This window comes from Rhipicephalus microplus, chromosome 9 (genome assembly GCF_043290135.1).
Source record: "Rhipicephalus microplus isolate Deutch F79 chromosome 9, USDA_Rmic, whole genome shotgun sequence".
Taxonomy (NCBI): Eukaryota; Metazoa; Arthropoda; class Arachnida; order Ixodida; family Ixodidae; genus Rhipicephalus; species Rhipicephalus microplus.
The window spans coordinates 134013231-134028775 of record NC_134708.1 but is presented as its reverse complement, the minus strand read 5'-3'; the positions used below and the strand labels follow the sequence as shown (position 1 = coordinate 134028775).

The window sequence follows — 15545 nt, the reverse complement described above, 5'->3', positions numbered from 1 at the left end:
GGAAGGGTGCGAGATAGGCATCTCTCCGCGCGGCATCAAATGCCGCGTGATCGTCGTCGTCTGTTAGAGTGTACGTCTGCTTTCTTTCTCCCTTATTTCTCGTTGTCGTCTGCTTGGCGAGGAGGTTTAGTTTTTCTTTTTTGCGGTTCCTGCCACGCCACGTTTTCCGTATTTTATTTTTTATCCTTTATCGTATGTATATCGTATTTTTTCACTCGTTGCGGTCTCTCCAGCTTTGTTGCTGTTGCTCGGGTCGTTTCCGTGGCGCGCGCGGAGGGAGACTCGCGGTCGAACGGGTCTCGGAAGGGCTTCTTCTTTGGAGTCTTTTGAAAGGAACGAAGGGGCATGTCGCGGGTGTGTGCGATCGAAGGTCGCTCGCCGCGCAGCGTGACGCGAGAACTCGTGCAGAGATTGAGAGAAGTGCGGTGTGGCGGGGGAGAGGTCATTCGTTCGACTGTGTCGTTCAGTCCACTTTGGCCTGAGCAGCCGGTGCCACGAATGAAGGAAGGCGAGGATGCCAAGGCGGTCTCTCGGTCGCTTTTTTGTCAATTCTTATTTTGTCTATTGACCGCCAACGAACAGCGGGATGCGTCACTTTTCCCAAAGGTCGGCCTGGTTTTTGCTACAGAAAGGAACAGGCGACGGCTGAAAGTGAGCCGATCTGCACTGGTGCAAACGAGACACGAGGGTAGGGTGGGTGTAGATGCGTGCTCGCGATCTTCACTGATGGCTTGTTGTTACAGCTGGGCAGGGGCGTCACGCGTTCGGAAAGCAGTGCGGACAGCGTCTCCTATTCTAAAGGAGGGAGCGCGCGTCTCTCTTTTTTCCTCTTTCTTGTGAAGTTTCTTCTTTCTCTTTTCGGTACAGTTGCAGTTTCGTATTGTGTGAGCACGCCAGATCGTAGGCTTGCATGATTTGCGATTTTGCGAATGGCCAGTTAGATATTTATTTTGTGAAAGCATTCTTCGGTAATTTAAGCCTCTCTCGGGCATAAGGTGGATGACTGTCCCGCTAAAACGCAATAAAAGTCTGTAATGTATTAGGTTTCACTTGTAATCACTATCTCGAGTACAGTGATGAACAAAACGTTGACATATCTGCAGCTTACTGTTCACGACGCTTGCCTAAACGGGCATACTTGTGGACGCACATTTCGGTGTGTCGTTGTTCTCCTTATTGTGTTATCAATTCAACATGTACCGTGGTTACATTACAAAATGAACTGCGCATGTCGCTTGCAACCCTGTAGTTCGTGTGCTGGTTTTGTTCGTGCCATGTTTCCGTTATCCGGAAGTAGCACCGACAGGTTCAGGCTTAGACTAATTTGCAGTCCCACCGTACTGCGCTGCTTCAGCGTCCTCGACTAGTGGAGTAAGTCATAGAGGGGTCTGGAGGGGGGGGGGGGGGGTACTGACGCCTCTTGTGCCCAGGTTGGGGATGACACCCCTCCCGACTGTCCCCTCTTGTATCGTCTCTTTCAAGTACCAATATGGCTGCACAGTTGAGCGTGGCGCGTTCAACTTCTTGAGCGTTTTTTTTTTTAATTTTTAATATTGACGTGTACCGGTGTTGACACCCCTCGGCTATGCGAGTATTGGGATTGAAACTTCCGCTACATCGTTTTCACGAAATTCTCAATAGAGCAGTGAAATTACGCGAGCTGAAAACCGATTTTAGGGTATTATATTTATCTTTATATAAGGAGAAATAAAAACTAGAGCGTTTCTAGGAAGTAACGGCTGCCATGGCAAGGTATTTGTCTCCTCTCGTGATCTTTCTGGACTTTCGGCACTGTTCGCAACAACTTGTAGACTTGTACTCCTGGCTTGAATCATATCTGTGAGCTTTCATTAAACGAGACCAGCGTACTGTCGTTTTCGGCTTGATGAACCCCATCAGCAGTCGAGTTTTAGTTGTGTGTCAACGCTGAAACCGGCCTGACGTTGCGTCAGTATGTAACTGTTTATGTCGATAGAAAAAGTTCCGAAGTAAGGAAAACAGAGAACTCGCACGTTGCATACATTGCTATAACAGTGAATTTGAGCTTTAGATGTTGCTAACGAATGTAAATGTAGTGGTAAAATGAATGCAGTATCAAGAGTTTCGTGTTTTAGGGGGCGTGTGGCAGCTTGGGCTAGTTGGTATGACATGACGATAGTTATAGCGCGAGAACAGAACGACGACAAAGAGAGGTGAGGCCTCTACACAGCAGTGCCGGCTAGCGCAAACAAAAGAGGACTGGGCGAATGAGGACAACGCAGTTTGTTTGCGCCGGCGTCCTCTTCAACTCTGCCACTTCGATGAGCGACTTAAAGGCTCAAAGCAAGCATTGCTTCCACTTGTTCCGCTTACTCTTGCAGATTGGAAAACAAGAAAGTGGCGTTAGTAATACAATGACCATTGGGGGGAGAAGCCTTCGTCTGGTGGCTGTCCACCTGGCAACAGCGTGTGGTTCTTGTGGTGACGCAGGCGGCTTCTCGGAGTTCCACTCTCGCTACCCCGAGTGGTGCGACAGCGCGGAGCCCGGGGCGGTGCCTCCCCCGGGCGTGTCGGTGACCACGACCCGGGCCCTGCTGGGCCTGGAGACGCTGCGCATCTCCACCGAGTGCGGCTCGCCCAAGGACCCTCGCGACGACCCGGACCGCTGCGACAGCGGCCTCGCCCGAGACGACAGCCCCGGGGGAGCGGACCCGCCGTTTCCCGTGCAGATCGTGCCCTTCCTCTATCTGGGTCAGTGTGTGCACGACACCTTTCTCGGGGAGTATCATAAGGGGCTCGAGGCGCCTAAAGGCCGCACGCGCGCGATGCAGCCTGTCAGCTTTCATGACGCGGTGCCCAAGGAGGGCCAAGCTGCGTGCCCCCTCTCTTCACGAGGAGAGGGCGCCGCGTCAAGAAAGCCACGCGCACTGCAAAGCCAGTGGCATTGGTAGTCGAGATCTAATCTGTGGACGTGTACAGTGTTGGCTGTTTTTGCAAGCAGGTGTCGGTAGATTCGTTCGATCGTTATCGCTGGTGCTCGCGTAAACGTTCCCGAGATAGTACTCGCCGTACGCTTCATCTGACCAGTCGAAAGCACTCGAGGTGGTTGCGATACAATCAAGGGCTGCCAGCGCCCAGCGATAACACTTGTGTCTGCTTTCGATTCATTATTTTTTTGTTCTTTCAGTGCGCCAAGTCTGTCATTCTGTTGACATCGATTGGTTAGCCTTGTCCTTCCTGCAGCAGTTTTGGCTCAGGCGTAAACTAAACATTAAGTTTAGTAAGTATTCATTGATTGATTGGTATGTGGGGTAGTAATGTTCCACAGCCACGATATGATTATAATACTTTTGTAAGTTTAACAATCGTAATAATTCTTCGGCTTCAACGTTCTAAAACCACAATTTACCGAGAATTACCGTAATACCTGAAGCAAAACCCTCCCCCCCCCCCTTACGGTAAAGATAATCCGACATCTCGAGCAGCGGGAGGGAGAGGGAGGTTCTACCGTGGTCATCGGGCAATATTAAAAAAAAAGTGGTGCGAAGCCACTAAAAAACAAAGGGTGCACACCCGTGGTTTTAATAAAATACTTTATTGAGTACGCATGTCTTCAGTGTTTCTAAAATAGTCAAAGAAACAGTAAAAGTAGTGAAAGAAATCTGGCAGCTTGGGCTAGTTGGTATGGCATGACTGACGATAGTTATAGCGCGAGAACAAAACGGCGACACGAGCGCTATAATTTGTGTCATTCGTCTCCTTCTTGTCTCTGTGTCGCCGTTTTGTTCTCGCGCTGTAACTATCGTAGTGAAAGAAAGGTTGTGGGGAGGGGGGGGGGGGGGGTACTTGCTTTGTGATTCCCGCATATTGCAAATCTCTCGAAAAAGTGACGAACCACGTGGTTGGGATTTTTGTCCTCCACTCCGCTTTAGACATGAGGTCCCGGTCTGCCTTCTTCCGCGTGATTATGTTGCGCGAGTTCACCTCGTTTTGGGCGCAAGCGGAGTTAACAGCGTGTAGTCGAAAAAGCATGAATAGGCTGAAAAGTTTGTTGCTGATATTGTGTTTTATGAAGAGACAAGTGGCGAAAACAGAAAGGGCAGTGAGGGCAAGAAAGAAAGCACCCATGACGTCTTAGAAACTTTGTCGTGGTTTGGGTTCGTAAAAGCGCAAAACATCGTTCTTTTTATATATTCAGTTTTTGTTTCCTTTCACGGGACCCACAGTGACCGTGAAAGTCCGTGGCCACATTTCCGAGGACGCGCTGGTCCTTTGGTGTTGGAAAGAAAAAGCCTCCGAAACGACTGCGTATAAACCCCGGGAGAGTTATCCGTGCACGCTACGAACACAAAGTGTACTTTGTACAAGACATCCCCGCGGCCTATTGTAACACCATGCCCAGGCTAGTGGTGACAGTGGCTTCCTTTTTTACGGTCGCACAGTCCAAGTGCGTAGGAGGACTGCAGCGCCGTCTCGGATGGTGGTCGTCGACCCCGCGGTCCCTGGGTGTCGTGTGGGCTGGCCACACGTGTTCCCTCGGGCTTCCACACCGGTCGTAAAGAATTATTCGCCCCGTTCACTTTACGACCCGTTGGGGAGCCCCTGGAACAGTAGCGCGTCGGGCAGCTGCGCCCATGCGTCGTTTGAGGTGTCCGCGCAGGATGGTCCAGAGTTGCCTCATGCGCTGTCGAGCTAATGAGCAAGTAATCGCCATTGAAAAGCCCCGCCCCCAACCCCCCCCCCCCCCCCCAAAAAAAAAATGCGTGTCTTTCGCGAAGAATCCCGAAAGAACAGGAAATTTTATAAACTTTCACCATTATTGCATATATTATTAATTGTATGATAAAAAACTGTCTCCCAAGTACGAAGGAGAGTTGAAAGTTCACCATAATTACTATGCACGCCCAAAATATCTGCAATCACCACTGAGAGTGCCTGATTGGCTTTAACCACTGTCTCCAGGGTATACCCTCCGCTGTGTTGAATTCCAGTGTATGGTTGAGGCTACTTGCGTAATCCCCCCAACGTATGTTCGACTTCAACTCTCATCTACTTATAGTCATCAACATACACGCATTGGGTAGACGTTATTATCACTAAGGTAAGTATATATGTTGGAGAAATGGAAATATGTTCCGCCGCACCACGAACAAGTGTCACGGTACGACACAGCATATATTTTTCCCAGCCGCCACGCATTTGAATATATACTCCAGGATGCTCACAATGTGAGATTGCAGTCTGTACGCGTTCAACACTTGATGTGGTCCTGGCGGCGCTTCACAGTTGTTTCACCAGCAGTACCGCCTGTGACAGATTTCAGTAAATTGGTGATTGTAGGAGGAGGTTCTTACATTCGTTGCGATGCAGGGTCGCTGAGGCGTAGTGTTTGGCGTGTACGCGTGTTACAGACGCACTGCAAGTAGTTCACACCCCGCAAGCCGTCCGGTGCTTTTACACGTGACCAATCGCGAACCTGTGTGCGCGCATGCGTGGAGGTGGTGACCGGTCCGTGTGTTTCCCGCAGGCAACGAGGAAAACTCTCTGGACTTGGACTCCCTGGAGCGGCACAACATCCGCTACGTGCTCAACGTGACGCACAACCTGGCCAACGCGTTCGAGGGCCGGGGCCTCAAGTACATGAAGATCCCCATCGAGGACCACTGGTCGCAGAACCTGGCATCCTTCTTCCCGCAGGCCATCGCCTTCATCGGTCAGTTACGTGGCGTTGCAGATAAGAAATTGAGACAGTGTTGTCGCGCTGCGTGTGGCATTAGCGAGTGTGACTCGCAAAATGTCCATCCAACACATGCAGGTATTAAGGCAGCGTCTAAATGGGAAAAGGCGTGCGAGGTGACTTTACGTGCGTATAAGTGAATTATAATATCTTATAACTCGTCCGAGTGAGCTATTGTCTCAGCTGTGCAGTCAACAGAAGTCCGTTAGAGAAATCGCATTAGCAGTTGAGACATGAAAAAAAAACAGAAAAGAAAAAACTGCGAACAAAATGAGATAGACCAGACCATATGCAAGGTGGTGACTTATTTATTAAGACACGAATGCCAACAAGAAGCACTTATGTAATGCCCATCAGGGTAGTTGTGACTTCTAGGATAGCGATACTATAATGACGAAACCCCTCTACGTGCTCTCATTGCCGCGCTTTGCGTTCGCTCAGAATTTACTGAGCGTCGTATAGATGGGCACCGTGCAATACTCGAACGCATGTGCGAATGGTCAAACTTGGCGGAATGCCAGTCTTTTACCTGCGACGAGCGTCGGTTCGATCTTTTACAACTTCCAAACAACTGTTTCTTCTGTGTCGTTTATTTTTCTTTATTCAAGAGGGCGCGCCGTATCTCGGTCTGGCGTGTCCACGCGAAAGACAGACTAAAGAATGGTATACCTACATACATGGCATGTTGGCCCGCGTCCACAACAGAGACCGTTTCGTAAGCCGGTGGTCACGCTTCCGGCCTGCACGGACGCAGAAGGCGAGATTCAATGCGCGCGCCGTATCATTGAAAGGCCCGCTGCTGCTACCCCCGTACGAGCTGAAACGATTAGATTGCTTGCCTGCCGCCAAGGCCGCTTTGTGGGCCGGCTTATTTACATCTTCCCACTACGACCGACGGACATCTCCGCCTCTGCAAATTTAACAAATGAGCCGATGAATAACCTTAATAAGGCGTGCACGTGGATGGCTATGAACCGCGAGGAGCGCGTTTCTGGCGCTTCTATAGCTCCGTAGCCTGTGTTGCGCCACGTGCGAGAGTTCTATGCACTAAGTTGGGATGTTAAGATTACACAAGCCGAAGGAAAGCTTACAGAGGTGAGTGCATGCTATTGTGGAGACGGTCCAGCTTGCAGACAAATAAGTGTCGTCTGCTCGCAAGCGATAGCCGTAGCACACTTGTGCATACTCGCGGTGCTGCGAACGTCAACACGAGTGACGCGAAATGTGATGACGTCACATATTGACTAAATTTGTGACGTGGCTATGCCATCATCACAGAACACAATGTCACACCGTCGCTTTCTCGAAGGTGCGCCGATGACGGAGGCACGCCAGGACCGGCTTTAGTGCAGAGACGAATAATGTAAGTGTACTGCAAATCAAGTAGAGAAAAAGATAGCTGCGCGTCTATAATATTGCCAGCATTGGCCGAAAGTTTATCCTCATCTTGTCGAAGCTCGTGTGACAAAATATTTTGGGAAAGCGGACCCTGGTGCTTGCGAGGCGCGTGTTTTGCTTGCTGCGCATACGGGTATCGTGTGTGATAACACTGATAATTGGCGAACGGGTAAAATGTGACATGCGAAGGGAGAACATGGCGGATTCATTCGTGACTCCGTTGAAGTGACCTGTTCTTCGCACCTCGCCTCGGCCAACTTGGATGCCTACGAGGGCCTCGGATGCGCGCTGTGCTGTACACATAACGCGAGTCGGCCATGGAGCGAAAGTACATAATGGCCACCTGACGCGGAAGCCTTCTTGCGCGAGCGTCTGCTGCTGCGCCGTCGGGAAAAGTGCGCGTGCGTAATGAATGAGCCGCCCGCGTGGGTACGCGCACGGCGACAGATGCGAGGCCTCGCGTACACATACGAACGCCAGTCACGTATATGCCTCTCTCTCCATCATTGTGCGATCCTCGTGCAACGCGCACAGCCGGACGCTGCGCCTGTGAGATGGGCACCTGCGAAACGTGCCTCCTCGCCAACATTTCTTTCTTTCTTGTCGTCGTCGTGCGCTTTGTGTATCGCGAAGCGGTAGCTGCAGCCCTCCGGCTTTTGAGTGAAATCTTTGAGGAAGTATATATGTCGGAATGAGAATTGTCCACGTGTTTGCGTAGCGCGAAAGAAGGTGTCACATGGGTACTCTTCGAAAGTGCAGTACTTTCTCTATGTGTACGTCTGCTCGATAAACATTAGTCACGTGACCCCTCCTGGCGAAAAAAGTTTTCCATACTAGCCGCGCTAGCGCTGGCCAACACCCACAGGGATGAAACTTGCATAAAAGAGCCAGGAAAAATGGACGAGCGGGGAGGCTGAATCGCAGCTCAATTGGCTGAGCATCGGGAGCGTGATTCGGAGGTTGTGGGTTCGGATCCCAGCGAAGGAAAAACTGTTTTAGTCCGTTTTAGCTCCCGTCAGTTGCGGTAGAAACCATGATGCTGTTGTCAGAAACAACAATATGCCGTGTTGCTGCAGGCTTACTACTTTGACCCGATTGTCTCGTTGGTTTCAGTGGTTATGTCGGCCACAGACAAGAAACCCCTCAAAGAACTCCTTCCCTTTTAGACTTGGCAAGTGTTTCGTTACATCCAATGTAAATCCTTTTCGTGATCGTGAGGATGGCCTCGCTGCTTTGCTATTTGCCCAACTAATGGCGGTTAGCCACTTACAGCTTGTTGAAGCGTACTCTGCTTCGCATATGACGTGCAAGATGCACACTCGGCTCTTTTGACAGGCATAATAGACCAACCCGAGCACGTGAAACTAAGACCTCGGCTCCACCTGAAGCAAGACAGGTACCGCCATTTGTAGGGCGAATATGGAGCACAGGAAAGAGCTCTTGTCGATTATGAAAAAGAGTGTATACCCAATTGAAGTAATAATTTTAGTTAATTCATTTGTATTTGCCTGGTGGTTTCCCAGCAAAACTGCGACGGATGTTTCTAGAGGAACATTAGTTTTGTTGATTTTGGCATTGTATTTTTGTATTTCTGCTTTTTAGGCTATTACATATTTCATTCTGCGCTAATCATATGTCGTCGCTTTTCAATAGATTGTTTTTCTTTGCTTACCGCCGCACGCCAAACAATACGCTGGGCTGTTGGGCTAGTCAAGCCGCTTATAGGCTTTTTTTTTTTTTTTGTCGTCGTCCTCCTTTAAGCACTATGTATGTGGTGGAAAACAAACATCCCATTTAATTTGACTTTGTGTTCAAAGGTGTCACGTTGGAATACGCCCACGATCTCTTTTCTGCACGTGTAGCAGGTCCTACAATTCAGCGGCTTCCCTAAACGCGCCTGTGCCACTTGGATAACAGCCCCGCGACAGTCGCTCCGAGCATCCCTTGAGGCGGAGTGCATGCCATGGGGAATGCAGAACGAAAAACCAACAGTACATGTACATACAGATGAATAAAACGGGCAGGCTGACTAGCATTTCTCTCACTCCTGTCCGAGAAATAAAATATTGTTGCTGCAGATTCCTAAAACTGAATTCGGTCGGAGTGAGTTCGAATTAACGGAAAATGTTTGCTTTGTAACAGTGGATAGTCGACAGCAGTCGATGCTAACGAGGATAAGCGATTACTGAAAGCTTTGTAAATCAACATTTGCGACGAGTTGGTCAACTCAAAACTTTAGCTCGCCAGTGCTATATGAGATCAAGTGCGGTCGATGAAGTGATGGCATTGCGTTCGGCGCCAGTTGTTATTTGTTGTCAAGTCATCGGACGTCCTTACACAATGCTTGTGGAGAAAAGGCGCTAGAAAAGACATCGGCTTTGCTGCACGTGCAAATTCAAGAGAGAACCTGTGGCGCTTTTCTTTGGTATCGGCGTCCGCACGTCTTGTTTCGATGAAGCGCTGTTTCGAAGATACTCTGCGTGGGCGCTGCTAAATATGTCGTCCCCTCCCTGCCTCCTTCTACACACACTCTCTCGCCGCAGCTTCTCGTCATTCACAGTGTCGTGTGGGTGTATGTTCTTCGAGTGCAGCCGCCGGACAGTTTGAGTAACATGAAACGAAACGAGGCCGTGCGGAGGCGGTGGTGGTTCGCTTTCACCGCCACGCACGCAGCCAGTCGTGGGACGAGTGCGTAGGATCGCGACGCGCCTTTTACCTCCCCCCCCCCCCCTTTCATATTTTCATCCGACTCCGAGCCTTACACTGCGTTTTACGGCGTTAGCTTGGGAGTTTTTTTGTTTTTTCGCGGCGGAAAACTGCGGGGGTGCTACTCAGACTGCTGGCGCGTGATTTTTAATGCGGCCCTTGGGCGGCAAGGTAGGCGGACGCACATGGTGTTCTTCACGAAATTTACCGCCCTCGGAGAATTCCGCTTCTACGAGGGATGAGCCCCAGAACGAATGAAAGCAGAAACAGCAAAACAGTATTGCATTTCCTCAGTACATAATTGCGCAAGCAACTGCACGAAATGATTTTAATAACCGTAAGTGAATGGAACAGGCTTGCCAAAACAAGTGGTCAAAGTGCGGAGTAATAATAGTTCCTCCGAGGTGGGATCCCGGCCGCGGCGGTTGCATTTCTGGGGGAGGAATGGTAGAGGCCCGGGTACTGTGCCATGTCGGCGCAGGTTTAAAAAAAAAAAAAAAAAAAAAACGCCCGGCCTGCGCGCAAGGTGCAGCACTGTCACAGCGAAAGCTAGAAGAGCGGCCTTTGAGAGCCTTCTCTAAACACTCATTGACTAACTGCTACAAGCACTCTTGCTGAGTATACCCACTGCATTATAAATAATTATAATTTTTGTGTAGTAACCCACCATTCACCATGCTGACCTTCGTTATTCTTAGGAGAAGCGTGGTATCCGCTAAACACTTCCTAGGAATTGTGTGCAATTTGTTTATGCAGTCGCTGTCGACGATGAAGAATTATGCCAGAAGTGGGTATGCGCCAGAACTAATAGGTGATCAAGGACAAGTTTTCTTCTGGGTTGGAGCATCGGACGACCCACTCGTTACGCAAATCGCATTGTGTGGTGCCTGGTTGTTCCTCTGATGTTCTAAAGTGCTTTATTACTCATATTATCGCGATTTCTTTCTCGGCATCAAGCCTGCCTAAGGCAAATCGGCAAATGAGTTTCAAACAGCGCCGTGGCTCAGTGGTACAATACTGAGCTGGCAAGCAGCGTACCCGGGTTCCAATCCCATTGTGTCTTTGGTGTTTTTTTTTTATTTACTGAGTTTTTTTTAACTTCTTGTGATACTGGTTACGGACACCTGCGGCGGCGGACAACTACGGGGCCGCTCGTGATCCGTGTTATGATCTCATTGGAACTTTTGCTGTAAAAACTCCGAATGTTGGAAATTTCCGGAGCCCTTCACTACGGCGTCTTTCATAATCATACCGTGGGTTTAAGAATTAAAGCTTGAGATATTATTATACTGCGTAATAAAATTATTCAACCTTAGTGGCTCTTGTTCTGCCATTGCTGCTCCTTTTTGTGTCGAGCATTGGCATCGTGAAGTCCCAGCACGTGCGGCCCATTTGCATGCTCTCTATTGCATTCGCGCGTGTCAGACCAACTTTCTAGGAGTTGTTGGTTAGACGCTATGCGTCTGCGAAGGCTCTCCCACGCTGCCGATTCTCGAGCGCGCGGCCCGCCAAGCTTCCAGCTACAAAGCCTGCAGTGTAACTTGCGTGGGGGCGAATCTTCATTAAGTTCCCGCCATAACTCGTTCTTCCGCCCACGCGTCGCGCTCATTCGTCGAGCAACTTCCCCGCACCGCTGCTTTTCGGTTTTTCCTTCGCTCGCCTCTTCAGTGAGGACAAATGGCGGCGGGGGCGTTCGAGCTTTTTTTTTTTTTTTCGCCTCGTTTCTTTGTACAATTCCTACCTTTACGGCGGCTTTTGTGCCGCCTAATCGTCCCTCTGAGCCGATTTCTGTGTCACTCCTTCGTTAAGTCGTCTGCATGGCGTTATTCTCCGCGACCTTTAGAAGCAGCGTGTGTCAGCGCGCTACAGCTGCCGGATTAAGACGTACAGGGGTACTTGTTACGCGAACAAGGTTACTGGAGCGTTTTATCGGGAAGAGAGATAAAGCTCAAGTGCTGCTTACTGTTGTTGTTTCCTGTGCAAATGGCTCGTACCCAAAGGAGGGGATTGGCTGATTATGAGGTGAATTTGCCTGATGATTCAGCTGGTTTTTCTAGTAATTCATGCGCGCGTGCGGTGGAAAATATTTGTGAACTCGAATACGTTGTAGGATTGGTTTGTGCAACACACAATGCATAGAACAGGTCATAATCGTAAACTGCAACACCATATGAACGCCTATCTTAAACCTATTTCATACCCCCCCCCCCTCCTCCCCCAATCTCACAGAGAGGCATTCAGCACCCTATTGCGCACCCCCCTTTCTCCTCAAAAAAAAAATGCAGTAACAATCGAAGTTACTGATAATCCCCTGATATTTATTGAGTGACCGCACTTCGAACAATATTTGTGGAATAGGCTACGTAGACAAGACGTGGAAAGGCTGCCGCATGAGTTTAGCCATGTTACTATAATAATATAGGAGCAGAGAGAGAAAAACAGTAATGGCATAATGGCGGGGTTCAGAAAGCAGTTTCGGCGTAGGATTCCCGAACCGTTCAAACGAGTTCCCCCCTCACTTGTCCAGTATGCTTTCGCCGCTTCAGATACTGCCGAAATGCGAATGCCTGAGTGCTGTCCTCTTTCCCTGCCGTTCTTTTTTTTTTTTTTGCCTCCCCCTCTCATTTTTTATTCTCCCAACGCTCGTTCTAACCTCGAGTGCGCGTGGGTGGTCCTGAGAGTGTCGGCCGCTGAAATTGGGGGCTTGTGGCGTCGTCGAAGGTGTCGAGAGAGCTAATCAGCCGCGCTCTCCGGAGTAGACCGTGGGTGCGGAGTGCTCGTGGGCGGAGCGGAAGAGCTTGCGGAAAGATAGCAAGGCACACTGGCGCCCCCGTGAGGCAACTCCTCCCCCTATCGCACACTGAGTGTCTGCGTCTCTTTCTTTCTTTTCTCCTCGATGTTGTTTGACGGACGTACGCATGTTTTTCTTCTTTCTGTCCTCCACGCATCGAGTCTCTAGGAGTACACTCCGGAACCGTCCTGTCTCTCTACCCGCTGCTATTTCGGTTTGAAGAACTTCTCACAAGACGCGGCGCCCAGCGAGCAACAGAGAGAGCCGGCTGGCTAGGCCTCGGTGGCGTTGCCTTGTTGACTCTTCCCAACATTCCCCGTTCTTCTTATTCTGTACCACTCCATTGTTTTTCCTTTTCTTATCTCTCTCTCTCTCTCTCCCTTTGGTGATAGTTTGATCGGGCGCGCTGGCGAGTTTACGTAAATTGGCTATTGAAAAGCACGACTGCTGCGTGAACGTTCTCCATGTGAAGATTCGGGCAGCCTATTTATATTTAATCTCGTCCAGAAAGCCAGCTGCATTTTCTTTTTTTATTTTCTGACTTATTTCAATTTCGAGGCTGTTGTCTTTCTTCGTAAATGTTCTACGAAAAAATTCCGTCGTCCGATGGGTTCTGAGGCACCTCATCGTGCAAGAGCTGATACGCAACGACGCCGCTTATTGTTTTGAGTTCCAGAGCCCTGTGTGGCCGGCGATCGTCGTAATGTCGTTCTATAAGCGCCCTTTATTGAAGGAAGGTAAAATTGGCTGCTGTATGTGTCTGGAGCAGCTTTAAGCGACTCCTCGCGTGACGCGTCTTCTTCTGGAACATTTTTTGGAAGCTTACGCCAAATTATGGACCTCTCTCACTCTCTCCTCTGTATACCCCCCTTCCCCCAGTGTAGTGTACCAAACCGGGGATGTGTTTGGTTAACTTCCCTGCCTTCTTTCTTATTGGTCTTCTCCTTCCTTGCTTCCTTACGCCGAACAAGTAGGTTTTCTTCACTGCCGTATGCATGGACTAGCACTGTACTATACTACATTTTCTCCAACGTTTTATATATGTATATAACTGGCTTTACTCAACATCTTTACTCAATTAAGCCTTTCCTTCGATGTTCTTCCTCAGTCCGATCTGAACAAGGATCTAGCTCAGCAACGAACTCTGCCGCGTTTTTTCTTGGCAGCACTTCGTAGGCGTCAGTGCCTTGTTTTGGTGTGTTGCATAGAGAAAAAACCTGTCTTGCATAGAGAAAAAAACCTTGATGCTTAAATAAAACAATTGTCTTGCGCATAACACCCCGCCGCGTGTGGCTGATTCAGAGGTGCCGCTCAAGTAATGTGCACGCGTACATAATATTTCTGTCAACATTAATTTAAAAGTTATTCCACTCCGCTCCAAGGTAAGTTTTTTCGTCAGGTGGATTTGATTGAGCTTTATTCCATTGAGCAACGCGATCTTTCATACTTGATTTTTCTTGCGCACTTTATGAAAAAAAATTTCCCTTTTAATTGTTGTGGGCATCAATGGGTGCGGCTATCTTTTTTTCTTTTGCTTTCTTTGTTTTTCTCGCCACATGGAGGTATAGATAATTGCGTGAGAGCCTGCAGACCTCCGCCCTCGCCAGCTCTATGTGGCGTCTCGCCGTGGGCTTGCAACTTCCGGCGTCCGACCGGAAGTGGGCTGCCAGCCACCTCCCCGTTGTGGTGCGTGCCGTTTCGGACGCGAGTGCGCGGACGGCAGGGAACGCGAACCGGCCACGTTGTTTAGAGAAACGAGGAGTGGCGGCGCACCGCCTCGTGCTACCTCCCGGCGGATTTTCTCTCGCCCTCTTCTTTGGTCAGCCTCTTCAAAAGAACGACCAGAGGGTAAGAAGGAAGAGATACAGCATCTCGCAACGTTGATGCGAGCATTCGAAGGCGAGGCGTGTAGCTGAGGCCGGCTCTTTTTCATATACGGGACTACAGCTTGAGATTTACGTGGAAATCGCAGGTGTCGCCGCTTCCCGACGGCCGCAGCTGGCGCGTCCTTCCTGTTTTCGAAGCCGTGCAGTCCGGGAGCGCGCCTTAAGGGGAGACGCGGGTCGAAAAGTCGCGTTTTTTTTCCAAATTTCACCTTTTCTGTTTTTTGTTGCTTTATCATCTTTATACATTATATTTTGACATCTGAAAATATCACAGCGAAATAAGCATCAGAAGTCAGTGAAAAACGCGTCTGAGTGAGCGGCAGTGACGCGCGGCATCACGAAATTTACACAAAACGGGCTGCTGTTCGCGTGCTCGCGGGGCCGCGAAGAGAGCTGTCCGCCATATTGCGGCCGCTGGCTCGTGTAGAGTTGTCCTTACTCTCCACGATCCCGGTTCTTGAAGTCTCGTACGTTCACGAAAAATCTAAAAAAAAAGCAACAAAAACAGTCTTTTCCCGCCGTTTCAAACCGCGCGCCACTAACGCAGGGCCGCCATTGGCTGACAGCACCCGTGTTTTCTTGCCGTAGTTCGCTTCACTGTTTTCCGGAGTTATTTTTCGCTGTTTTCGTGCGATGGCAAGCCCGAAAAAGGCCGTTGCCGACCATCGGAAATACAGAAGTAAGAACAAGTTCAGAGGGAAGCGGCGGAGGACGTACAAGAAAGCCACCGCCAACGAAAATGTCCGCGACGGGCCAGCGGCCGGTAGGCCTAACATCGACCACGGCAACGTCGACCATGGCAACTGCGACGACGAGATCAACGCTGCAGTGAATTTTGTGAGTGCATCGCAGAAAAAGATCGCGTTATTCGAAAACGACGTCAGGCCGAATGCCGATCGTGCCGAAAGCGTAGTGCTGTGCGAGTTGGGTGCATTGACGGCCGTCGTCGCAGGCGCGGCATGCCCCGTTTGTCACGAGAGTAAACTCGCAGTTCGGGCACCGAATAAAAAGCGGAAAGGCCTTTCGGCGTTTCTGGAGCTACACTGCG

The 15545-nt window shown here is 49.8% G+C and overlaps 1 protein-coding gene across 1 annotated transcript in view; it reads left to right on the top strand.

Moving 5' to 3' along the window:
- Nucleotides 1–15545, top strand: part of Mkp3 (Mitogen-activated protein kinase phosphatase 3) — an 82057-nt gene that overhangs the window by 27614 nt on the left and 38898 nt on the right. Inside the window, exons 2-3 of the mRNA XM_037415016.2 lie at nucleotides 2470–2730; nucleotides 5507–5692. Of these exons, the coding sequence (XP_037270913.1) occupies nucleotides 2470–2730; nucleotides 5507–5692 (447 nt within the window). The remainder of the gene's footprint in view (nucleotides 1–2469; nucleotides 2731–5506; nucleotides 5693–15545) is intronic.